This window comes from Euprymna scolopes, chromosome 5 (assembly GCF_053919585.1).
Source record: "Euprymna scolopes isolate OS-2025 chromosome 5, ASM5391958v1, whole genome shotgun sequence".
In the NCBI taxonomy this organism is placed as follows: domain Eukaryota; kingdom Metazoa; phylum Mollusca; class Cephalopoda; order Sepiida; family Sepiolidae; genus Euprymna; species Euprymna scolopes.
The window spans coordinates 169,845,440-169,872,939 of record NC_136486.1 but is presented as its reverse complement, the minus strand read 5'-3'; the positions used below and the strand labels follow the sequence as shown (position 1 = coordinate 169,872,939).

Here is a 27,500-nt window from a genome sequence, read left to right as displayed (position 1 = left end):
TAATGAAACATACAATTTTTCTTTCAAAACTGAAAATGTCTCTTGAACAAAATTCTTGTATTTTCTAGAAAATAATACTTAACTAAAGTTCATTGTAAAACGTTAAATTCATTTCACATCGAAATGCACCTTATCTTAATGCAAGAAAGAGGATTAAGAGGTAGCAAATTTGGACAAATTGTAAGAATATCATGACTATCCGCCGTTACCCGAAATACTGATTTCCATTAATGATGTCGTTTAGAGATATATCTAAGGCTTTTGACAGGGTATGTCCCGATGCTCTTCTCAGGAAAATCAGATCATACGGTATCACTGGACGAATACTTAACATAATTAAATCCTCCTTAAGTAAGAGAAAAATCCAGGTTGTCCTCGACAATTGTACATCTAAACAATATGATATAAATGCAGGAGTGCCCCAGGGTTGTATCCTTGGACCTCTCTTGTTCCTAATATTCATAAATGACCTCCCTGACAAAATTGCCTCTGAGATGGGTATATATGTTGATGACACTACACTGTATAAAAGGCATGACAGGAAAACAAATGAACACATATCTAAAGAAATGGCAGGAACACTAAAGGATGACCTCCAATTTGTAGTGGAATGGGGACATAAATGGATGGTCATATGCAATGCTGCCAAGACTAAGCTTGTTTCCTTCAATAATTACAAGAAACTTCTCTACCACCAATAGCAATGGCCAAAGACACATTACCTGAAAGTACTTCTTTTAAACTCCTCGACCTAACATTCATAGGGAACAAGAGTTGGAGCAGTTATATTGAGAGCATTGCCAAGACCGCCGTGAAGAAGGTAGGCTGTCTCTACCGAGCTAGAAAACTACTAACATCTGAAAGTATCTTGTACCTCTATAAGGCTACCATTCACCCATGTATGGAGTATTGTTGTCATATTTTGGCTGGTGCATCTGCTACTAGTCTCTCACTTCTAGACAGGGTTCAAAAACCACCAATCTGATAGGTCCTGAACTGTCATCTTAGCTTCAGCCTCTGTCTCATCGACGAGATGTTGCATACTTCTGCCTGTTCTACAAATATTTTAATTGTAAATACTCTGACGAACTGCAAGCACGTGTACTCCCTCGACGTAAATACCCCTGACAAACACAATTAGCAGCTAAATCCCACCCCTACAGAGTAGAGATCCCTAGATGTAAGAGAGTTCCTACTCCAGTAGTTTCTTCCCCAGAACTGCTAGACTTTGGAACTCCTTTCCGGATCCCTGTTTCTCCAACTGTATTGACATGCGGATGTTCAAGTGTAATGTGAACAGACATCTTGCTGCCCAACTCCCTACAAAGTACCCTTGTAGCTTATGTCCCTGATAGTAATCCCCTACATCAAAGTGGCAATGTGCCTTGTTTGGGATGAAAATGTAAAAAAAAAAAAAAAAAAATAAATGATGTAAAACTAAACAATCAGACAAGTATTCTCATGAAATATGCGAAGTCATTTAAAGACAAAGACGAAATCAGGGGAAATAATGAAGTCTTACCTCACTCCCTCCAACAATGGAGATGGAATTTGGAAAGTATTTTATTAGACTGGATATCTATTAAAAGCGATAAAACCCTCATGCCCCAGTAAACATAGACCACTCTACTTTTTTTACTAGCCTATTAGATAACATCTATGAACACCTATATTCCAGACCTGCTCTCTGTGACTTTTGGTTATTCTTTAAGCTCGAAGATAACCTTAGAGGCTGTCGTTATGAGACAATTGAGATGAAAGAGGCTGTGAGGAGAGTCAGAGTACACACTCACGCAAGCGGATTTCCGTCGATCTTCTAGAAGTTTTTGGAATTGTAAAACAAGTGCATTGCAGCCGGAGAAGATTACATTGAAGAGAACTAGAGTTTCATGTGTCGGCTATCAATAAAAGTGCCGATATGAAAAGAGTCTGAAAACTTACCGAAGGTTCCTAGCAAATAAATGATAAAGAAATGCATATATGTAAATAAAACTCTTTGAGAACTCTACGAAACTCCTCCGCCAATTTTGGGTCTAAACACTTGAAATTTTAGATATAGGTTCCTTGGACATTGATCTAACTTAATAACTTGATTTGAGCCCAAAACAATAAATATTAATGCTCCAGTTTGGCGGTGGTCGTAACAGCAAAGATGTCATGTTTTTCCGCGTTCTTTTCCTTCTTCATGGTACAGGTTCGAGCCTGCCTTCCTACTACCACTTTTTTTTTGCTCGACACACACCTCGCCGGACGGATACCCATGCTAGTATATTTATATATATATATATATGTATATATATATATATAAGCCATTTTGTGTGTGTGGGAGAGTTTGTTCACTTTGGACTCGGAAACGGCTGGTCTAATTTTTAAAAATTTCACAAATCATATGTCCTTTATGTAGATTTTGTCTTGGAATACCTCCGATAAGTATCAAAAATCGATAATAAAAAAAATATCCGATTAAAATAAGACAGTCCGATTTTGACCAAAGTTAACATCCTTATGCCGCATGATATCATCAGTACATTTGAGAAGTTTAATCAGTGTACAAGCAGAAAGATCCTGGGCATAAAATTAACCGTAAGTTCTTTGCTAAAACAGGGATGCCTTGGAAATGAATGTTTCTGCTTACAGCATAATTGAATTATGATATTTGACTTTTGAATTTTCAACTTTAATGCAAGCCAGTATATGAAATAATTTTACAAAATCAACAACAGGTTCTCTACAGTTCAATGTTGATTACAATGTATTGTGGACTAAATCACTACAGGAAGGCATGTGGAGCTTTCTCCTAGTGTACTGCTGGAGTTCCCAACTCGAGCAGGCAATCAATAATTTTGATTGAAAATTGAGGTATTTCACTGATTTCTATGGCAATAAAGGTATTGGAATGATCCTAATTCAATCTCGAGCAATGTCGTGTCTCCCTACTGAATATATATATATTATTTAAATCTATCTACATATATCTATATCTACCTCTGTGTATGGATAATTATATTTTACACAATATACATGCCCCTTTGGCGTACTAAATTGGTAAATGGGAAAATTATTTCCAACTCGCATTTAGGTAAAAATTCACTTTTGTATAAATAATTGAATTCATTCAAAAGTATCGCAAACAAAAACAAATCAATAACATCTATACAATTTTATATATATATATATATATATATATATATATATATATATATATATATACACTATTTATTTGTTTTTACATAAGCCGTAATATGGTGCTACACGGCCATGAGCACGTTTCTGTCAGCTAGTTACCTGTAACTACAGACCTCTTCAGATGATACGAAAGCAAAGTTTAAAATAAAAATATCAGGTCGTCTGTTATATACTTAGTTAACATTAGAGCAAAGGAGGACTCTGCCACTAAAAATGTGTAAAACAAGCAATATTTTCAAGCAAAGATACGCTGGCCATAAAAGTTCCTTCACGAATAAAAAGTATAAAACATCATTGACTGCATATTACAGTGAATTAATAGGAAAAACTTATCACCAATTGTGTTGTAACTGGAGGACTCTAACCCTGACACTGTAGTTCTTGAACAATCACATATTACTAGTATAAAAATGAAAATCATTCAAAATCAGATGCGCTGGACTAGACACTTGGTTAGGAGAGAGGACAAAAGACTTCCTAAACAACTGGTGAAAGAGAGAAGGGTAAAAGACCACAACATATAAAAGAACTTGCTGTTGATTTTATATAATAATGTGTTATAACACTATACAAATGCACTTGTGATGTTAGGTTGTGTAAAGCATTAACTTTGGTCAAAATCACTTGTTGCTTCTTTCATCGGATTATTTCGATTATCAATTATCGATACTTATCGGAGATATTCTAATACAAAACTTATCTAAGAACACTGCCAGACACATAAAGTACCTTCGTGCGTGTGAAATTTCATAAAAATCAACACAGCCGTTTTCGAATCCATTGGGAACGAACTGACAGACACACAAATTTCTTTAATGTAATAAAAGATAGATAATGTCTTTATGTGTTTTTATCCTACAACGGATCTTTCAATCAACCCAACCAATGTGGCAGAATAATAAACACCCTCTCCAAATATATGAATAACAACAATAATAACACTATTATAATAAATACACAAATTAGTATATCTAATTCAATGCAAGTTACATCTACTAAACGGACCACCCCTCCCCCTTTTCTTTTACTTACGTTCATCCCCAATAAGGCACATCGCCATTTGGACGCAAAAGTCTACTATTTGGAACCATGCCTAGGAAAAATTAACAAGATGTTAGTTTACATTACATTTTAACTTCTGTATATCAGTACAGTTTGAGAAGTAGGTAGCAGTAAGGGAATTCTAAAATCTAGCTGCTCGAGGGAAGACGCTATTAGAGTAGAAAGCCTTCTGGCGTTTGCAGACTTCAACAGTGAAGGAGCGTGATTTTGCTGCTAAGCAGGTACGTCGAGTGGGCACAATTTCAACTTGTTTGGTTAGAATTATTGTTGTAAAGGAAATATATTTTCATTTGGTTTTCATGTTTCTTTTCAACGTTAATCTGAGTTTCTCTTAACTGTTTGCGTAAATCAATCCAGAAATAATTCATCAATGTATTTTATAGCTGTTGTCTTTTATAATAAGACTTAATCGTCATAGTGCTCTTATTTATAATTTTCAAACTGGCGTCTTTATTTAATACCAGCATTTCAGCCCGGCGTTGCCCGGGTGTTTGGAGGTGTATGTTGAGAAAAAAAAAGAAAAAGAAAAAGCGGTCAATTTTTTAAAACTTTGACCCCTATTATGTCCCCTTAACATTTATTGTTTTGGACTCAAATCAAGTTATTAAGTTATATCCGTGTCCAAGGAACCTATATCTAAAATTTCAAGTGTTTAGACCCACAATTGGCGGAGGAGTTTGGTAGAGTTCTTAAAGGTCAAATCGTTGAAATTTGACCCCCTTAACAGCCAAATTTCTGGCTGACACCCGTCACATCGATTTTACCAAATCTCAGTACCCGGTATTTCAAATTTCGAGTCTATAGACTAAAAATTGACAGAGTTATTGCGTAGGGAAATGTACACAGACAGACAGACACACAGACAGACACACAGACAGACACGTTCACTTTTATAGATATATAGATTATCAAAAAAATTCAGCCGATTTATCCTCGATCTTCCTTCATATTCCTTGCAAATTTTTTTATCTTTGAGAAAATTTGCTTTCCTATTTCAGAGAAAAATAAAAGAATTTATACCTGTTTATATCCTTTATATTTTAACTCGTGGGGCTGCCAAACATTGCGAGAGTAAAACTGTAACATAATGTCATTAGAACGTCTATTGCTTTATCTTTTCTATTTGTCTCATTCCCCCCTCGCCTTACTCTTTATGGACCGATACATATAAAGACGTCCCTTTACATATCTAAATAAGATTAAGAAATGAGTCGGCATGATAGAAGTAACTCTTTGATAAAAAAAAATGTAGTTTTTAGTGCATAAGATGACTGAACAACCTCTTCCGAGCAAACTGCGTCAGTTTACGATCAAAGAATATTTTTTAATTCTGAAGTTTAGATATTATTCATTCAAGGCCATGCCAATCAAGAATAAACCAATTTTGTGTTTGTTTATTCTTAAATTTTAGCTGGAAATACAAAAACGTACATACAAACAGACACCTGTTCTTTATACAGTAGATGATTAGTCTTACAAATCGAAAGCTAGAACACTAATAAATTAATACTGATAAATTCTTGATATTGATATTTCAATAATTATCTTAATAAAATTAAAATAAAAAATAAAATAAAAAATAATAGTCTGTAAATAACGTGTAAGCAAGAAACACATGCATTGAAACATATGAAACGGTCACAGACAGTTTTTAATATTGAGAAGAGAATCGAAGGGAAAAAGACATGTAAGCGAAATGCTAACTAATTACAGTAAAGCCAGAAAGATAAGCCATATTTTAAGATCGAATGATTTATCCCCCTTACATTATTTGGTTCATTATTTAAGATTGTCACCATAGTAACAATCGGAATATTATTCTTCAAACCAACTGAACCGAAATATAGTTTAGTATTCTATAGAATATACTGGAAGGAAGGAAGTGAGGAAGGAAGGAAGGAAAGAAAGAAAGGATAACTTGGCTAGGCAGAATAAAATATCATTCCATAAGATAACTGCATATACTAGATTATTTTCTTGATATTAAACTACGGGAAAGCAGAAAATAAATTTATCGCTTCACATTTACAGCCCGAAGGAAGAAACTAGAGCAGAGTGTCAACCGGGGGCTCTGTGACACAAACAATATTTTTGAACGATGTGTAGTTTCTTATTGAATTATTTTGGTCACGTGATTACATACTATTTTCAAAGTGACACAGTTAGATAGTTGTTCTTTAAAAATTAGAAAGAATAAAGTAGTTAAAGTCTTGCTGGTGCACCAATCAATAGACTCCACTTCTTGGATAAAATTGAAAAACAATTAGTAATATCATACACTCTCTGCTCGCTTATAAATCTGGTTTCCAGAAAAGTAGACCCTTAGGCTTCACTGGCAATATGACTTTTTCGTCGTTAACAAAGGAAACCCCCCCCCCAAAAAAAACAAAAAAACAAAAAAAAACGCTTTGAATCCCCAGAAGAAGAAATTGGTTCATGTTAATTTATTTAGCAAATTGCAAGTAACTTATATGGGATGCAACTTATGTCAACATTTTTAAACCCGCGGTAGTAACAGAATCAGCAACAAACTTTGGGCATGTACCAGCGTAAGCAGAGAATGGCAAGCAACTACAGTATGTCTTCTTGACGGATTTGTGGTTGAGCCGATTTCCTCGGAGAAAAATGAAGTGATACGCACTGTAATGCTTGACTTTCTCAACAAACTTGGTTGGTTAATAACGCGCCACATAAGGGAGTATCGTGAATTGTCCTACCTTCATGAGTACCTCTCCATTATCACTATTCGTGGAAACACCTTACACCTGTTCTTAGTTTGCCGAGTCAGATGGACATCATATGAAAGTTATGATGTTTTATTCTTTAAGTATGATTTATTGTTGTATTTCTGAATTGTTTTTACGTTGGCCATTTTCCGTTTTTATATCAAGGTTTTTCATTTCTAGTTAATGAATAAACGTATCCATTTAATTAGTTGATGAAGCAAAATATGCAGTGGGGTTCATTTTTCTTTTAATGTATTTTAAACGTTGTTCTTGCTTAGAAGCTGAAACATTGTTCACTTATTGACGAAGAATAAGACACAATGAAGATCTACAACACATCACTGTTTTGTAAAGTTTTTTGTTTTTGGTTTGTTTTATGGCATATCAACCTCGCATGGGCCATTTAATGCCGAATAATTAGTTTTAGTATGATGGATGAAAGTTAAATATTATTAATCTTTCATAGGAACCATTTGACCATATCTTATTATACAGCTTCGTTGCTCTTAAAAATGTAAATTGTTATTGACGTCATCCTTGGTATCAATCTCTTTTAGGTTATTTTCTTGTTACTTTTTTAGTTGAATCTATTAACTTGCAAAAGAAAAAAAAATACTTACAAGAAATTTTTGTCTATCACTTTTGATAAATGAATTTGTTTGGTTCCAGTCGAGTGATTTAGTAAGATAAGGGGATCTCTTCCGGGAAGTCATTCCCCAGCGACTGCAGATTGATAAAAGAGACTTGGACATTTTAGACAAGGCAGGATTATGACCGTATATAAAAGCATAAAAAGCTTTCTCAAGATCCTTAGGTTTCATGTCTGGTCCTTTCCAAGGGGGACGCGAACTGACAATCAAGCCTATAATAAAAATAAAACAATGACAATACAGAGATCTATAAAATGAGAATATTTCAAATTTTTATGTCAGTGAGATAAAAACTGTTTGATTAGTTTATTAAGCCAAATAAATTTTAGTTTTAAAATAATTTTCACTAGTTAGGAGCAAAGTGTAGTATCTGTTCTGATGTAGCGCTTAGTTTTTCTGTCCTCGGTCAATAAAAAAGAAATCCTTCTAGACCGATGCAATTTAAATTATTGCTTCAATCCAATGTGCAGCTTTATGAAGAATTAGGTATTTTTTACAGTAAAATTTGACTTTGTCTTTAAAGTTGCTTTCATCGGGAAACAAGTAAAAAGGAACAATTTTAAAATGGCAGCTATTTGTTTTGTGCAGAGATCTATAAACACGTTTTCAAAGATTGTCAGTTCTACTTTTTTATGGCGAATAAAAAAATTGTAATTCAAGGTAAAATCTATGAAGATAAAGTAAGTTTACTTTGACATCTATTTCATTTTAATAATTTATGGAAATCGCTCCTGACAAGGCATGAATTCACTTGATGTAATGAGTCACTAGCAATAAAAGATAACTATAGCAAAGACAGGAAATGCTTATTGGCTTTAGTCTTGAAAAGATGAAGTCTTTAGTTAAGAGGAAAACAGTCAACAAGAAACAAAGAAGATATTGGAATAGAAAACTGTATTATACTGAGGTATCAAAATAGTGAATTGCTGAAGATCAACAGAGTTAATCGAACTGGAACAAAGGAAGTAGGAAATAGATCAGATAATTCTGAATAACACGTTACAATATTTATAAAAAAAGACTAGCAACATTATGTCTGTGAGATAGAGGAGACACAGAGTAAAAGAAAATGTACAAGTGATGTATTGTAGTTCGGTTGTGGAATCTGATGGCTTCGGAAAGTATCGGATGTTGTTCACACACACATGTGCGAATCCGGGCAGTGCCGAGTGCAGTGTCCCGATTGCTGACGAGATGATGTAAACCCAGTGAAACAAAGTCCGCTAGATTGCAGGGTTAACAAAGAAACCAACCTATATTTTGACCTCTTACGTCAATGATTAAAACAATGAGAATTACGCTTAAATATGATATTTTAATTCGTCCAGATTTCGTATAGATTATTATAGAGTTGTGATTTCAAAAGTAAAAAAAGTATTTAGGTACAATCAGCTAGAATCGAAACTGAAACTATAGCATTTCAAGCAGGTGACATTACTACTGTACCAACGAGACACACACATAAACCGGTTAAAAATTAAAAATTAAAAAGTAAAAATAAACTTAGATAAATGTACAAAATGTTTAACCATTTTTTCAATTTTGACCTATTTTTTACTCCTTAAAAGCTATTTTAACCGACTAAGGACCCATAAAAGAACGGCTCGTAAAAAATCCAATTCATCTGTGACTGTTGGTTTCGGTAGAGATACAGTTTGAAAATGTGGAGACAGCTAGAAAAACCGCAGACAAACAAACATATAGCCGTTTATATATTAGATTAAAATATGCCAGTATATATATATTTGTTCATTCCCTCCTATTTTTGTATAACATGTTTATTGGCAGAAGAAGGAAGTGATTGTTCAAATTATCTCAATATTATGCAATAAACGCAAATCCAAGTATTTGGTTCTCACATAAGTTATCTTCAGAGATTACTCACTGTTAACAACGAGTGGTGTACCCTGGAATTTGAGTGACAACAAATCTCCCCAGATTTTCAATCGTCTTAAATTCTTTTGATAAACTTTGCAAATAAATTCGCATTATCACACAAGTCGTTTTCTATTAACTTCTCGCTGACAAGGACTATTGGTATTCACTGGAATCTAGATGACAATAAGCCTCCCAACATTCCAGCTCTCATTATAATCATCTAGTGGAGGTTTGATTAGTGTTTTATCTCCTCAGTCTTTCTATCCTCCTTGACCCTTCTTAATTATTTGGTATGGTGCCAATCGCTGCCAATAATACAGAATTCTCTTGACTCTATCAAGGGTTCTTCTATCTTTTGTTTTGTTTTATTTGTTGTAGTTTTTATGTGGCGGTAAGCGTTTGTAGTCCATTTTGATTAGTTTTCATATTCAAATTTTTTATTTAAAATTTCGGCTGTTTTCAGCACTACTGTTTATGATCTCGATCTTCCCCTTGATTCCAATTTCTCCTAGTCTTTTTTTCCAAGTTATTTAGGACTGTTCCTAGTGCTTCCACAATTATTAGTATATTGATTTTCTTCATGTTCCATATTCCTTTTAGTTTTCAGGCAAGTTCCATATATTTGTCTCGTTTTTCTGTATCTTAAATCCTCACTCTGTGAACTGCTGGGATAGCAAAATCAACAATTAAACAATTTTCTTTACTTCTTATTAATTATTATGATGTTCAGTATTTTTGCTTGGATAAGTTTATCTGTTCCAAAGGATTTTATGGTTTTCATTTTCCAGCTTGTGTATCATTAGTCCACATGTTCGAAGTGTAGTCATTCAAAGTGCGTTCAGTGGACTGCCTTCCTTGCACAGGCGTTATATTCGTTTTAGGCTAGTTTGCTGCATTCACTTAGTGTGTGGTTTATTGTTTCGTCTCTTTATTCACAGAGTCTACATTTACTGTCTTCCTGTGTTTTATCTAATTTCACTTTAATGTGGTTAGTTCTAATTGCATTGTTTTATCCAGTTGTCAGTAAAGATTCTGTTTGTCTGTCTTTTATCATTCTTATAAATCATCGGTGTAGCTCTTTCTCTACCCACATTTTTTTTTTGTCTTTTTATTTTTGGTTTCATAACTTCCAGTATTGTTCTTCTTGACGGTGTCTTTTGCTGTGCTAATCAATTTTTCTGTGTTCTGCACAGCCTTCTACATTTATCAGTCCTATTTCTCCTTCATTCCTTTTTACATCGAGTCTTTCGGGTGTAATGCATTGTGAATTGGCATCAGCTTTATCGACTTCTGCTAAAGATGCTAAAATATTTAGTCCAGAGTACTTTATTAGCGATATTGTCCACGTGTTCAATTGATTTCCACTGGAAACAACTATTGGTCTTCTCTGGGATTTTTGGTGGAAATAAACCTAACCAATGGCAATACGCCTTGCATCTTTTTAGTGAAGGATTGGCTAGAGCTCTCTTTCCTATTATTATTATTGTCATTATTATTGTCATTATTATTATTATTATTATTATTTTATTTTTAAAATTTTATTTCCATCTAGTTCTCACATGTGAGATCATCAGAGATTATTCACTGACGACAATCTGGTGTCTCTTGAGGTATGGCTGACAACAAGTATCCCCAGATATGGACTCTAAAACTATTCGAATAAATTGCACCAACTTAAGCATGAAGAACCCTAAGGATGTCAAATGTGGTACAAATTAAAATGATCTCATTATTTCGCTTTGGCGTTATTTTCTGTTACTAATATAATTCTAATATTAATACAAATAGTTATAATAATAGTAATAATAACAATAAAAAATGAAACATCTGGCATTTAAAAGTTTCTTCTTGTATAATTAGTTACAATTTTACCGAATAGTTTTGGAGCCTGTAACAGATAGACACATACAAACACATTGATTGCCACATTTCATATCAGTATAGAAAGCACATTTAATCTGAATAAAAAGATATATGCAACTCACTGTCATTGAAACTCTTTGATTTTATCATTTTAGTTTGTATATCGGGTTTGTCTCCTTTGAGACCATAAACATCATTCTAAAATGAAAAGAGAACAGAAAAATACACAATATCAAGGTCATTGGTAAAATAATGTCAAAAGCGAAATAATGTGGGTCAATATGTTAGTTAGTATTTAAATGAGAGATTTTAGAGGTTTTTTCCAATTCGCAATTTGAATTTTTTAACTCTTGGCAGACCAATGAAAGAGAAGTGTGGAAAGTGTGTTTAGATGATATTGTGTCTGGATTGGTATGACTAGATGGGATTTGGATTAAGTAAACAGCTTGATAATATATATTGGATTATGTGCTTTTCAGATTGGTAAGAAAAGATTAAGCTTTTCTGACTAAGTAGTATTCAAATGAAGAATAAAGCTTCATCATTTAGTTTTCGGAATGCAGGGAAAGGTTTATATGTATCATTCGACTATTGGTCTACTAATGTCCAGCTTAGTGATAAATGTCGAGGAAGGAAATTTTTATTATCTACACTAAGAAATGGTGAACTAGGGCTTTTGTCTGGATTGGTAAGAAAAGTCGATGAGTGTTTTTACTAGGCTGTCGTCACACTATATCGTCTTTCGATTAGCATGAAATGTCAAAATTACCTTGCATACGAATAATGCCTTTATTTACATTTCTCACTAAACAGGAGACTTCCTAGTTGAAAGGTGCATATTTAAATAAAGTTTTAGGTTTGTTCAATCCAAATCACAGAAGCATAAGTGTCTACTGTGATAGTGACCAGACTTATAGGGGCTCATTGGGTCGGTAGTTGGACAGAGATATGTTTTTTTTACATCACATTTGAATTTCTGCATGTTTATAGAATTGAGAAAAAAAAGCAGGAAGATGTTAGGATGTATAAGGGTGTTCACTTTGATCAAAATCAAACTGTTTGTTTTTTAATTGGACTTTTTCGATTATCGATTTTTTTTACTTATCGGAGGTAAATAAAAAATATATCTAAAAACACTCTTAGACACATAAAGTACATTTGTGTGAAAGTTCAAAAATAAAATCGACTCAGCCGTTTCCGAGTTCATAGGAAACTCTCTCTCTCACACACACACACACACATAGACGCAAAGTGCCTTTTATATGTATATAGAGATATATTTTACATACTTACCTTTTCTGAGAGCACGACATAATCAAGATGGTCAACACAAAATAAATAATGCTTCTTCCAAGCACCATATTCATTATCAGGTGGAGTGTAGGGGAGAAACCATCCCCTCATTAAACACTTGGGCATCCAAATTATATCCTAAACAAATGGTAATAATATAGCAATAACTGTGTGTGTTTGACAAATATTAGTAGTATGATACACTGATTTATCAGATTAGATATTCAAACGAATTTTCGTAGTTTTATCATGATACTATCTTGTGTGTGCGCTTTAACAACAAAGTTAGTTCTGACTTCCTACTATCCAGCCAGAAGGTGCCCAGACTAGAGTCACCTTTTCATTGCAAACCTCCTATAATGGTATGGACATGTTGAATGAAGCTCTAATTATATAGATATACACATATCGCCGTTGAAGGAAAGAAAGGAAAATGGCACATATGACCTTAAAAATGGCACAACGAAATCAAATTACATGGCAAAGTTTTATAGAGAAACGCATTCGTGCTGGCATGGCTAAAATGTACCTACATCTTATTGTGCACGAGAAAAGAAGAAGAAGAAGAAGAAGAAGAAGAAGAAGAAGAAGAGGAAGAAAAAGAAGAAGAAGAAGAATTTGTTAGGAATTCCGTAATGACAAAATGCTTATATTATCTGATATACAGATTCCCTAATATTTTCATATTGAAGATTAAGCAATCTGTTTCAGTTCTATGTATTATTCAGATTATTCAGACTACTGCTCTCCTCTTCAGTGTTATTCTTACAACGTTTCAGCTAATGTAACCTCCGAACTTCTTCATAAAAGCTATGGCAATTCATCAAAAACACTTTCTAGAAACATAGTAGATTTACATTAATTAAAATGAAGCAGGACAAACATTTCACCAATACTTTTATAAAACAGAAAAAGCAGGTACGTCCGAAATGAGAATAACATTAAATGAAAAATTGAAACCGCCATCAACATCGATTAATAGGTTATACTAAATTTGTAAACCTGATATTATGTTCCTGAATTTTTGAGATGAGGAGTAATAATTTGTATTACTTAATTTATTCACACTAGTGTTTTTATCTTAAGTGTTATTTACACAACTTTTCGGCCAATATAATCTCTGACATTCTTTAGATGTATCAAGGCCCTGTAGCGTAATGGATAAAGTACTTCTTAAATTATTTTTTATTTGAAACTCTTCAGGAGGTTGAATATTCAATCCACAGTGCAGGCGATACTAAGAATATAATTGAGAATTACTTGATTTGTACAAGTCATTGTTGATGGAACGAGGGCATGACTTCACCTTACCCTGATCGGAGAGAGGGTGCTCAAGTGGGTTCTTGATCTTGCCCAATCGTTTGCCACAGATTATAAGAGGAGAGGCGGTGCCTTACTTTTTCCTTTGACTAATGCTGTCTCACAACTCAATACAGCGCCTAGTACGGTACTAGCCAGGTTCATTGTTGCTTAAAATTGATGTTAATAGCGGCTTCAGCTTTTTATTGGATGTTATTCTCCTTTGTGATGTACCTATTTTTTTGTTTTTTGTTTCATTTTAATTAATCTCATCACAATTATTTAAAACTGCGTTGGTAAAAGTTGTGGATTCATTAATATGGCGGTTACTATTAAGATTATATATATAATGGAAAACTTACATCCAATCTGTTGCTACAAAATTTGGAAAAATGCTTGCATCATTCTACCACTACAGAAAATATCTTCCTCCTAATGCAGTTCTCTGCCTATATAACATCCAGAAACGACTCCTGCAAGTTTTGGTATTCTCAGAAGCAACATACAGTGCAGAATGTTGGGTTTTGAAGAAAGTCGACAAGAGGAAAATTGCTGCTTTTGAATTGTGGTACTACTGTAGACTTCTTCACGTAAACTGGGTAGACAAACGTACAAACGAATGTGCTTTGGGAGAAGATTGGACCACGCTGAACAACATTAATGATAGGGAATTGCGTTTTTTGGGACATGTGGCCAGAACAAACATGTGATCTAACAAAAGATCTGCTCTTTGGTACAACCCCGAGTATAAGAAGATGTGAAATACAAAAAACCAGAATGTCGGGCAACCATTAGTATGGCTGAGTTGCTCAGAATTGCACAGAATCAGAGTTTATGGCGATGATTTGTGAAGAGTGCATTGGATGGTAAGTAATGACCATTCCGTAAAAGAGAGATAGAAATATTATTGTTATCACATCTAGAAATATTATTGTTATCACATCTAGAAAAGTATTGTTATCACATCTAGAAATGTGTCACTCAAAGCAGTTTTCTTTACCTAAACAAAGTTCAAAATCATCTTCTAGTGAGAGATAGCTTTTTCCTTTTTTTACAGATGTTTTCACAAAAGAGATGTTATTTGTCACGTTTGATCTTGAAATGAAATATTCTCGACTAAGTTTTCATTAAAAACATTCACAGCATGAACTCATTTTCTACCACAACTAAGAAAATAATTTTCTTACTTTCTCCATGTGAGTAGTACCAGGCAGAATTTCCACAAACGGAACTTCTTCACAAGAACTTCCTATTTGTGGGACTCATTTCTACTGGATTACCTCCCTACAGATTACAACATGGTCGTATTCAAAACGCTCGATGACTCTTAAATGAAAACTGAAATTATCTTCCTTCAATAGTAGAAACACACTAACACCTACAACTTCTATCAATTCGCATCTACTGAAAACTTGCCCAAATATCTATTTACTTAATTATACATACGGAATACGCCGTGACTTAAAATTTACCTCCAGTTATACCCGTACTGTACTGCACCTACATCTTAACCCTCCTGTAATCTAAAATATACAATGACTGGGCAAAATTTTTAGCTCAATTCCTAATACCTACTCACACTATAACATTATCCTGTACCTAAGCTAAAATATAAATTAAAAAAAGGTAAAACTCTAAAGGTAAAAATCTTAATCCACACTAACGCCTTTCTAACAAGCCTGCTCACATAGTTGCTTCCACTGCATGAGTTTTTTTTTTTTTTTTTCCTTAGTAACAATGAAATAGCAATGTCTCTAAATCACTTTGAATCATTAGATATATAACCTTTACAAATTAACCCTGTAACATTAACTAACCACACGGGGTCGCAGAAATACCTGGATTAGGACCCAGACGCAGAGCAAACCCTCTCAGGGCTGATGAACACAGAAGATCTTCCCAGATCATCCGTCTAGGAGACGGAAAACTAAACCTAGGGGGAGGGAGGCCTCTTCAGTCTTGGATGACAACCTTCCTAGAGCTGGTGATTCAAACAAATTACCGGCCTGCAAACCTAAACTGTAGATAGGCTCTGTCTTCCATACTCCTTCTTTGCCTATTAGTCAGGCGCAGAGATGCTATCACAGTGATTCGACAAAACACTCAGTGGTAGATCTTGTTTCTTTTCTAGGGCAATGAACGCCGTTTTCCCCACTCTCGACCGACACATCCCACCCCTCAAAACTGGGCATTTGGGAGTGCTTGATTACCACATATGCCGGTGGAATTAGATTGGGTTGACCTTCTTCTGATGGGTTGAGGGTACTAGATTGACAATTCCTGGCTGCTGTTTCCGACTGGTAGTTCAGGAGACCTAACTCTTTTGTAGCACTTAGAGCGGCTGCTCCATCAACAGTTGTATAATATCGGGATGTTTGTAGTGCCATGTCGCGCATGGAAAGGGACCCTACACTCATCCCCAATGGGCTTTCCTAAGGCCACAGTCCTAGTTGAAGAAAGGTCAGCTGATGGTCTACTTGTGTAGCATGTCTGATACCCTGCATAACCTCTTGTTCAGCTCCCCCTTACCTAACTGAAACTCTTTAAAAACATAATGACAGTACAATAAAAAAAATAAGCTTAAAAAAGGCTTAGGGACAAACAAATCCACCTTGCCTCCTTCCTTAAGGCTTGCATTCACGAACATCCGTGGGCTTAGAACTAATTTAGCTGATGTTGAAGCATTTCTCCTAACAAATGCCCCGGATATCTTAGCACTAAATGAGCCTAACCTACACTACCCCATCCCCTCTAACTACTTTAACATACCTGGCTATCTCCCACTCTGGCGTAAGGACTCTGACAGACATATGCACGGACTTGGAGTCTACATACGTAATACCCTCCCCTTGACTAGAGAAACAAACCTAGAATCGGACGATCAAGCCTTTATGTGCTTTAGACTAAACATGCAACATAACATGAGCTACTTTTATTTTCTCTACCGCTCTCCCTCAACCCAGGACTGCACCATAATAAACAAAGTCTCTGACAGCATAGACACAGTACTCTCCCTCGACACTAGTGCACGAGTACATGTATTTGGTGACTTTAATGTCAACCACAAAAACTGGCTTGGATTCTCTACTTACACAGATGCAGCGGCCAGCACAACACATAGCTTAGCTATATCTCACTCCCTATCACAAATGGTTACGTTTCCAACCCGTTTCCCTGACCAGCAAGAACAACACGCATCACTTCTAGATCTGTTTCTGACCACAGTTCCCGATGATTGTATAACAAATGCTGACAGCCCACTTGGGAACGCTGATCATGCAGTGATAATAATCGAAATCTCCCTAAACTCTAGAGCTAAAACTGAAGAGCCAGTGCTCAAAACAACGAGATATTATAAAAAGCCTGACTGGGAAGCTATCAGAGATCTTATTAGAGATGCCCCATGGGGAAATATCTTTTCTCTTCCTGCTGAACAGTGCGCAAATGAGACCACTGAATGGTTCAAAACAGCAATTGAAGCACATGTTCCCACACTCAAATTCTATAGCAAACCCTACTCTCCCCAATAGTTTACTTCTACTTGCGCAACTGCCATTGCTCAAAGGCAGCATGCATACCGCAAATTTAACCGACATAAGTCCAGTTCAAACAGACAGAAGTATATAGAAGCTAGAAGTGATGTTAAGAAAGAAATAGCGACAGCTAAGGGAGAATTTACTGAAACCACTAAAAAACGCATTGAAGCACAAAAATTAGTAAATAATAGCCAATCAACAATTCCCTCACTAACCAACAATCACGACGTTGTTTGTTTAGCAACCGAGAAGGCTAATATGCTTGCCAGTCGGTTTGCCTCAAACTCCACACTGGACCCTTCCAACTACCCCCTGCCTGACTTTCCTTTGTGGCACACGCCACGCTAGACAATCTAAAAATCACCCCTGCTAAGTTGCATGCTAACATAAAAATCCTTGCCACTTCAAAAGCATGTGGACCCGATCTCATCCCAGCTATTCTATTAAAAAATTGCTCAGCCGAAGTAGCTTCAGTTCTCTCCAAACTCTACAACAAATGCCTTAATGAATCTTGCTTTTTGGGCTGTTTGAAAACTGCTTCTGTGGTACCAGTCTTCAAGAATTCTGGCGAAAGAACTGACCCATCAAATTATCGCCCCATTAGCCTCTTCCCACTTTTTGCCAAAATATTTGAGACCATAATAACCCTTGCTCCAGCCCATTACTTTACAGCTGCTAAACTTCTTACTGACAAACAATATGGATTTAGACAAGCCCGTTCCACAGCAGACATCCTCACTGTAATCTCTGAATGTATATACCATTTACTGGACAAAGCGGGGGAGGGCATAGCGGTAGCTCTAGATATATCTAAGGCTTTTGACAGGATATGGCATGAGGGTTTACTCAAGAAAATTAGATAATACGGTATCACTTAACATAATTAAATCCTTCTTAGATAAGAGAACAATCCAGGTTGTCCTCGACGGTCGTACATCTAAACAATATGATATAAATGCGGGAGTGCCTCAGGGGTCTATACTTGGACCTCTCTTGTTCCTAATATTCATTAATGGCCTCCCCGACAAAATTGCTTCTGAGATGGGTATATATGTTGATGACACAACACTCTATAACAGGCATGACAGGAAAACAAATGAACATATATCTAAAGAAATGGCAAAAACACTTGATGATGACCTTCAATCTGTAGTGAAATGGGGACAAAAATGGATGCTCACATTCAATGCTGCCAAGACTAAACTGGTTTCCTTCAATAATTACAAGAAACCTTCTCTGCCCTTAATAGCAATGGCCAGTGACTCTTTATTTGAGAGTACATCTTTTAAACTGCTTGACCTAACGTTCACAGGAAACATGAGTCGGAACGCATTTAAACACAAAAATTAGTAAATAATGGGCAATCAACAATTCCCCAACTAACCAACAATCACGACGTTGTTTGCTCAGCAACCGAGAAGGCTAATATGCTTGCCAGTCGGTTTGTCTCAAACTCCACACTGGACCCTTCCAACCACCCCCTGCCTGACTTTCCTTTGTGGACACACGCCACGCTAGACAATCTAAAAATCACCCCTGCTAAGGTGCATGCTATCATAAAAAACCTTGACACTTCAAAAGCATGTGGACCCGATTTCATCCCAGCTGTGCTATTAAAAAGTGTTCAGCCGAAGTAGCTTCAGTTCTCTCCAAACTCTACATTGAAAGTATTACCAGGGACGCTGCGAAGAAGGTAGACTCTCTCTATCGTGCTAGAAAACTACTAACACCCGAAAGTATCCTGTACCTCTATAAGGCCATCAATCGCCTATGTGTGGAGTATTGCTGTCACATTTGGGCTGGTGCATCTGCTACTAGTCTCTTGCTCCTAGACAAGGTTCAAAAGAGAGTCGCCAATCTGATAGGCCCTAAACTGGCATCTAAGCTTCAGTCTCTGTCCCATTGACGAAATGTTCCATCCCTCTGCTTGTTCTACAAGTATTTTAATGATGAATGCTCTGACGAACTGCAATCACTTGTGCCCCCACGACGTAGACACCCTCGACAAACTCGACAGGCTGCTAAATCCCACCCCCACACAGTAGAGATCCCTAGATGTAAAAGATTTTTCTACTCCAGTAGTTTCTTCCCCAGAACTGCTAGACTCTTGAATTCTATTCCAGGTCCCTGCTTTCCCAACTGTACTGACATGCAGAAGTTCAAGTGTAACGTGAACCGACATCTTGCTGCCCAAATCCCAACATAATACCCCAGTAGTTGTTGCCCCTGATAGTAGCCCCCTACACCAAAGTGGCAATGTGCCTTGTTTGTGGTGAAAATATAATTTAAAAAAAATTCAAATCTAATATTAACAGATTACTTTCATGAACTGTGTATACAAGTATTTGAGCTTGATCCATTTCATAATGATCCATTCATCAATCCTCTCATAATGTTCTTCATCTCTCAACTGAAAATCATTCTATCTCATAAACCCTTATCCTTGATAGCTTTTTGTTTTCATAAATTGTGATCTATTTATAAAATAGAAATTTCAGACTCTTTTGATCTATGTTTGCTTTGAATGCAATAAGTGCACATGCATTCATTGTTATTTAACTTGTATCCTGCCGACCATAAGATTTACTTTCCAATTTGATTTTTTTTAATATAACTTTATTAGAGCTCGGAGACTACATAAATAATGTTTGAAGTTTATATGACAGAAATATACATAAATGTTAGAAAAATTCAAGTTTAGTGCAAATATGCTTTTATACTACTTTAAAAATTATGTTCCATTAAAGAAACAATGGTGGAAAAAATATAAGTTTTCTAATATATTTGATATTATTAGTAATTCCAATTAATTTACACGATCTATTCTTTATTGTAGAAGAAGTTGATCTTACGAGGGACGTTCAAAAGGTAAGACTCCCTATATTTTACTCAAAAACTAAAACGTTGAAGAGTTACCAAGACAGGATTGGTACCATTGAAACGAGGGACGTTCCAAGAGTAAGACCTCCAAAATCTAAAACCTTGATAGGCTACAACCCCCCCCCCAAAAAAAAAACTGGGGGTGTACCATTAAAACGATCGACCTTTTGTGCTCCAGAAGTTATTTTTCCACATAGTCACCACCATTCTCAATGCCCTTTTGCCAGGCTCTGTTGATGCATTGGTCATAACAGTCCGGAGCACACTTGCAATTTTCCCTCAAGTCTATTCAGGCAGAATAAAAAAATAGGAGGTATTACTTTGGAACGTCCCTTGGATAAAAAAGTAATACTTCTTTGCCAACATAAAATTCTGAAGCTTAATTATGCAGTCATTCATTCAAGTGAATGGTACAGGCATTGCCAGCTATGACTCTCCATCTATCTTTCCCCTTCGAGGCATTCATGAATACATTATTGCTCATCATTTTGAACCCCAATCTACGCTGATTCTCGAAAGTGTTTGACGTATTGCCATAGCATTCTTTGCAGTTGTACAGCCAATAAGTTACAATTTCTTTCTGTTCGAGCAGTGCCTATACGAGACGATTGTTACGACTATTGTACTCAGAGGAATCTTCTGCTCAGCACAACGAAAAACGAAACCGTGAACAAAATTAATCACCTACTTTCTATGGCGTTATGTTACGCTGATCGGGAGATTGAAATGGGTTCTTGGCCTTGCCCCAGGGTCTCCCACAGACTAGCAGAGGGAAGAGGGAGCCTTACATTTCCTTTGAGAGCAGTGTTGTCCCGCCACCTTATACAGCGCTTAGTATTCCCAAATGGTAACGTATCTGGTACTAGCTAGGCTCATTATTGCTTAACTTCCGTGATCTGGAGAGAACTCGTGTGTCTACGTAATTAGGCTGTATTATTAAGGATTAGAAATTCAAAATAAAATCGCCTTCCTCTCCCTACTACTTGCGAAGTGGCTAAACGAAATTAAACAGTCGCCATGTTAAATAATAATGAGTTTATTAATCTAAATGGGAAAATATACAAAGTGCAGATCATAGATCTGATTTCGCAACGCTCGACAAATATTCAATATAACTCGCATGTGACTCGATACCCGTCAAGTTGGTAAGCTCTTGCACAACATATTCTTACATATCTTTCGTAAAATATCCAATGTGTCATTCATCCTTTATTAAAGATATTCGAGACCTGAAGAAAGAGAGAAAATGCAAACAGAAATCTCAAAGTTTTTTGTGAAACATTTTGAAATTTGTTAAAAATTAATTTCCCTCTAAATTTGCGATCGTATCGTTCAAATTTTGCTAAAATATTAAACATGAAGACGATTTAATTTCGTTTGTAAATTAATTATGATATTCAAATCTCAAATTACGTTAATTTTAAAGAGGATATTTCTATATTCGTCATATAAGTGTCATCTAAAGTGTACAAAGTAGTTTTGTTTAACGGCAATTTCGTTAAAAAATATAAAGGCATTAATTTGCATGTGAAAGGAATAGCTGCCTTAAGAAGGACGAATTTCGGAGGACTACACGTTGAGTGCTTGGTAGGTTAGAGAACACATCGAAGTTTAGAGTAAGTGCGAGTTATGGCGTCAGTTAAAAGGAGCGCTGTTAAGTTTTTAAATTAATTTTTTTTAGATTACAGGTTGCCTTGGCGAGAAAGTACAGTTCATGCAATTACCTTGAATGATCAACGAGAGAAAAGAGTTAACGCTATACTTTTGAAAATCCGAGAGTCGGACTTTTTGAGAGTTGGTATCGTTATGTTTTGAAGAGTTGTAAGTAAGAATTCTAACTATAAATGGTGCATCATTTTTGTGCTATTTAACATCGAAAGATGAACACCTATCATAGACTTTTATATTGCACCTAGATAAGAATTATATCCTTTATTTCTCATATAAAAGCAAATGAGAAATAATAAGCTACCAAAAAACCAGTGACGTGCAATAAAGCGGAGGGGGGAAACGCTATGGCCCTATTCCGAATTGGTGGTGGGGACACATTTAATCATATTCAAACTACATTTCTCATAATATTTCTAAGTTTTGGAGCATACACTTAAGTAATTGTTCCTCCGTACCAGCACATATCTGCATGCAACTAACTTACTCTGTTCCTTTCTATTTGTAATCCAATATTTAGCTGTTATGTCCAAGCATGACAACCAGCGCCTTATTTCGTAAAGACGATAAAACTGTAGGAAAATCGCACTTAGATCAAGGAGTATGTATGACATCTGTTACATCTGCTTGATGAGTCTTCTCTTCTAGTTCTTGGTGTCAGTTGGTGTCATTAAATCTCTCCTGAGAATTAATTATCTGTGCATGACCTTTTGATGCTGGAATTGTAACGCTTGTTTTAAATAAGCGAATAACGCATATTTTTATAAAAATATAAATTTATCTTATGTTAACAATTGAAGAAGCATTTTAAAATCCTAGAAACATTAAACTGATTAAAATGCGTCCTCCGACAACAGTATCGCACTTCCAACTTTTTGCAACCGACGTATCGGCAGCTAATTTCAACATGATATCTATTTCTCTCTTAATGACAAACGCAAAATAGAAAAAGTGAGAGAAACAGAGGTAGAGAGAGAGAGAGAAAAAAATACAAAAAGAGCGAGACAAACAGATAGATAGAGAGAAATATCAATATATTAGTGCTATTAAATTTAAACAGATTATTGTTTATTTAACAAAGCCGTGTCAGTGAAATTGTTTGTATCTTTTCATCTGTTAACCTCGATTGCATAAAAATGTTACGCTGATGTGTACTGACATTTCTAGACGATAATGGCACTGGCTTAATTTTACTTGTCTCTCTTCAAGGACAAGAAATATGTGTAGAAGGCTTTTAAGAATTGGGAGCTCAAGAGATCCCCTAGAAAGGGCTCTTTATCATTCTTTCATATATTTTTGGTTAGTGAATCTTCTTTTCTATCAATAATAATTGGAGGAGTTTTCCCTTATTATTCTCTGCTACTAAGGCTGCAGTGCACGCTATTCATTTTCTATAATTAATTGAACAGTGCGAAGTGCAACAAGTCAAAGGAAAACTAACCTGATCCGTGAGAAATTTCCAATGCCAGCAGACTTGTGCAGCTCTAGAAAGAGATTTAGGTTCGAGAAAAGAAAAAATGTAGAGCGAAAGGAAACGCGGCAAGACACGAGTGAAGTCAAGATGCTCAAGGGGAATATGTTCATCAAACCATTTTTGAATGAAAAAATGTTGTGATTTGTTACTCCGAGAGAAGATGAGGTCAAAGAACAGATCTCGTTGACAATCAGTCCACATGTCAAACTGTGAAGGAGAAAAGCAAAGGTTTTTTTTTGTTAATTATTAAGCTTGTATTGATACAGATATGTTTAACAATAAAAGAATATAACTTGGTTATCTTTTGAAAATATGAAATGTTTTCCACGTATTAGAAGGTTAAAGATTATTTATTGAAAAGCTATATAAAAGACGTACTATGGTTTCCTTTTTTTACTATTCAATTGCCTGTTTTTAAACAGGATTCGTGTTGAGCTCCATTCTTCGATTTGTTTTTATTTTGTGAGTCGCTGATCACTTGCGTGGATTTTTAACGGCCTTTTAAATGGTGAAAGGCCAATCCACGTCAAAAATCTGTGTTTTAGCTCTCACATTTGATTATTATTGATTTATTTTCAATACATTCCGAAGCCCCCCCCATGTATATATATATATATATATATATATATATATATATATATATATATATATATATATATATATAGTTAGTAATTTATAAAATATATATGGCGATTAAGCTACACTGAATATTCCGCGTGTTATCCACTCTAGGACCCTTATATATATATATATATATATATATATATATATATATATATATATATATATATATATATAATATTTTTTTTTACATTTTCACTCCAAACAAGGCACATTGCAACTTTGATATAGGAAGCTACTATTAGGGACCTAAGCTGCAGGGGTACTATGTAGGGAGTGTAGCAGCAAGATATCTGTTCACATTAAACTTAAACCTTTGCATGTCAGTACAGTTGAGGAAGCAGGAAAACGGAAGAGAAATCTAAATCTTGCAGTTCTGGGGAAGAAGCTATTAGAGCAAAAGGCTTTCTTATATCTAGGGATCTCGACTGTGTAGGGTGGGAATTCGCTGCTTTTCGGGTTTGCCAGGGGGTATTTTTGTCGAGGGCTTGTAGTTCGTCAGAGCATCCACCATTAAAATACTTATAAAACAGGCAGAGAGATGCAATATTTCGTCGATGGGATAGCGGCTGAAGTTTAGATGAGAGTTCGGACCTATTAGGTTGGCGACTCTCTTTTGAACCCTGTTCAAGGGCGAGAGACTAATAGAAGATGCACCAGCCCAAATGTGACAGCAGTACTCCATACATGTGCGAATGGTGGGTTTATAAAGATACAGGATACTTTCAGGCGATAGCACGATAGAGAGAGCCCACCTTCTTTGCAGCAGCCTTAGCAATGATGTCGATGTATCTATTCCAACTCATGTTTCCTGTGAACGTTACCCCAAGGAGCTTGAACAAAGTGCTTGCAGGTAAAGTATTTCTAGCCATAGCTATTGGTGGTTGGTAAGGTTTTATGTAATTATTAAAAGAAACAAGCTTTGTCGTGGCAGCGTTGAACGTTACCATCCATTTCTGATCTGATTCCACTACAGACTGAACGTCTTCCTCTAGGGTTTCGGCCATAAGTTACACCCGTATTTATATCAAATCTTTTAGACGTACGCCCATCGAGGGCAACCTGGATCCGTCTTTCATTTAAGAATGATCTAATTATGTTTAAGATTCGCCCATTAATACCATAGGATTTTATTTTCATAAGAAGACAATCGTGTCATACCCTGTCAAAAGCCTTAGATATATCTAGGGCTACTGCCCTCCCCTCTCCTGCCTTATCCAGTGTTTGGTATAAACATTAAGATATTACAGTTAGAATACCTGCAGTATAACGGCCTTGTCTAAATCCATATTGATGGCCAGGCAGAAGTTTAGCAGCTATAAGGTGGTCGACAAGAGCTTGATTAATGAAGGACTCAAATATTTTGGCAAAAAGAGGGAGGGGGCTAATGTAATGGGTCAGTTCTTTCGCCAGCTAGAGTTTTTGTAAACTAGTACCACCGATGCAGTTTTCTAGCAGCCAGGAAAGCAAAATTCATTAAGGGATTTGTTATAGAGTTTAGAGAGAACAGGAGCAACATCAGCGGAGCATTTTTTTAATAGCACAGCCGGGATGAGGTCAGGTCCACATGCTTTTGAGGTGTCTAGATTTTTTATAATATCATGTACTTGGGAAGGCGTGATTTTCAGCTCATCTAGTAAAAGTAATTCTGGCTAGTTTCTTATTTTAAGCGAAACGTTTACATCTTGCAGATTTATCCATATTTCAACTCCGTAGATATTTATCCATTTGTATAATACGAAATATGTTTATATAAAATAGAAAAAGTTATATATATATATATATATATATATATATATATACATGGATCAAGAAAATTGAATATATATATATATATATATATATATATATATAATTTTGATTTGTCTTGCATAAGCATAAATATGTTGCAACACATTCATGAGCATGTTTCGGTCCGTCAAAGACCACTTCAGACCATATTTCCTATACAAAAGGTTAGTCCTTAATGTAGCAATATCGTCTGATATGAATGTGCAGGGAAATGTTGCTGCTAATTCAAAAAAATAAAAAATATATCTTGCCCTACTTCGATATTGAGCACTCTTGTATTAACCTCGTGAAAGTTCATTGGTTGTTTTACCTCTGGAAAATATTAACCTGGAATTATATATATGGACCCCCACTGTCAGGGGCTCGGAATTAACATATAACAAACAGAAGGCACACACAGACGCACAGACAAGCAGACACAAACACACATGCACGTCTTAGAACAAAACTTTAGATAAAAGTTAGTTCTACGTAGTGTTTTATAGGAAACTTGGGAAAATAAAGAAAAGAAGCTCAATCTGCATTATATTATATAACAGCAGAGGTTAATATATATATATATATATATATATATATATATATATATATATATATATATATAAGGATTTGAATACAATATACGGGAATTTCTCGAGAGCTCTTTCGGCTATCATCTCGTCAGGAGAAATCGATAGCATACAAAAACAATATTACTGGCGAAATTAAAGTAACTTCGGGGAATTTGAATGTCAGAAAAAAAAAACGATTAAAAGAAATATTTAATCTGAAATTGCGTTTAAAATCGATTAAAATTGAACTTTGGCACAGCGAGGGGGAAAATGGGGGAAAACCGACTCAAAGTTCCCCAAAGAAAAATAATGTTTTCATTGTCTCCTTTCGCCGGCATAAAGACGATTTTCGAACTGCAATAGAGACAAAGACTCCAAAATCCTTAAATGGTTTTTGGAGTCTGCTCTGTGTAGCACCTCCAACCACTCCATTTTATATTTTTCAGCACAGCATGGATTGTCAACCCAATGCTGGCCAATGGCAGAGTTCAAGGCTACGGAAGGAGGAAGACTACCAGATCCTCACCTCCCCTGTCTGATTTTAGATGGAACGTGCTGGTTTATACGAGTTACCAAATGCAAACATGTTCGCCCGACATAACCCGCATCGCACTTGCATTTAAATTAATAAACAATATTACTAATTTGGGTGTAAGGCAAAGTATCTTTGCAAAAAGAAGGAACAGCAGGTCTCGTAGTGTATACCAAACGCAAGGAAACAGAGTAGAAGCACTTATAAACACTTCTAACAATCTGTTTCGACAATTTAATGCTCTTGCCCCCAATCCACGGTAATTTTAAGTAAACCGGGCACTTCGCAGTCCCAAACTTTTTAGGGGATTTGGAATCATCAACCTTCTTGTCAATGCAGTCTTCAATAAGGTCTAAGGGATAACCATTATTGATAAATATTTCTCTGATATCATCAAGTTCGGAGTCTAATCTATTAGGTGAACATATCATGAGAGCTCTAGCATATTAATTAAGTCGACCTTGCGTGATTTGGGTACAAAGGACGACCAGTT

General features: G+C 35.6%; 1 protein-coding gene across 6 annotated transcripts in view; it reads right to left on the bottom strand.

Annotated features, from left to right (window-relative positions):
• The window catches only part of LOC145277037 (epithelial cell-transforming sequence 2 oncogene-like), a 629,231-nt gene that overhangs the window by 168,186 nt on the left and 433,545 nt on the right, over positions 1-27,500 (bottom strand). For all 6 annotated transcript variants that reach the window (XR_013868093.1, XR_013868092.1, XM_080128670.1 and 3 more), the window contains exons 4-7: positions 23,483-23,722; positions 12,659-12,796; positions 11,488-11,563; positions 7,595-7,836 (exon numbers count right to left, since the gene is read on the bottom strand). Coding sequence is in view for 4 of the 6 variants with exons in the window: in XM_080128670.1 (XP_079984796.1) it covers positions 7,595-7,836; positions 11,488-11,563; positions 12,659-12,796; positions 23,483-23,722 (696 nt within the window). In the remaining 2 variants the exon portion in view is untranslated. The remainder of the gene's footprint in view (positions 1-7,594; positions 7,837-11,487; positions 11,564-12,658; positions 12,797-23,482; positions 23,723-27,500) is intronic.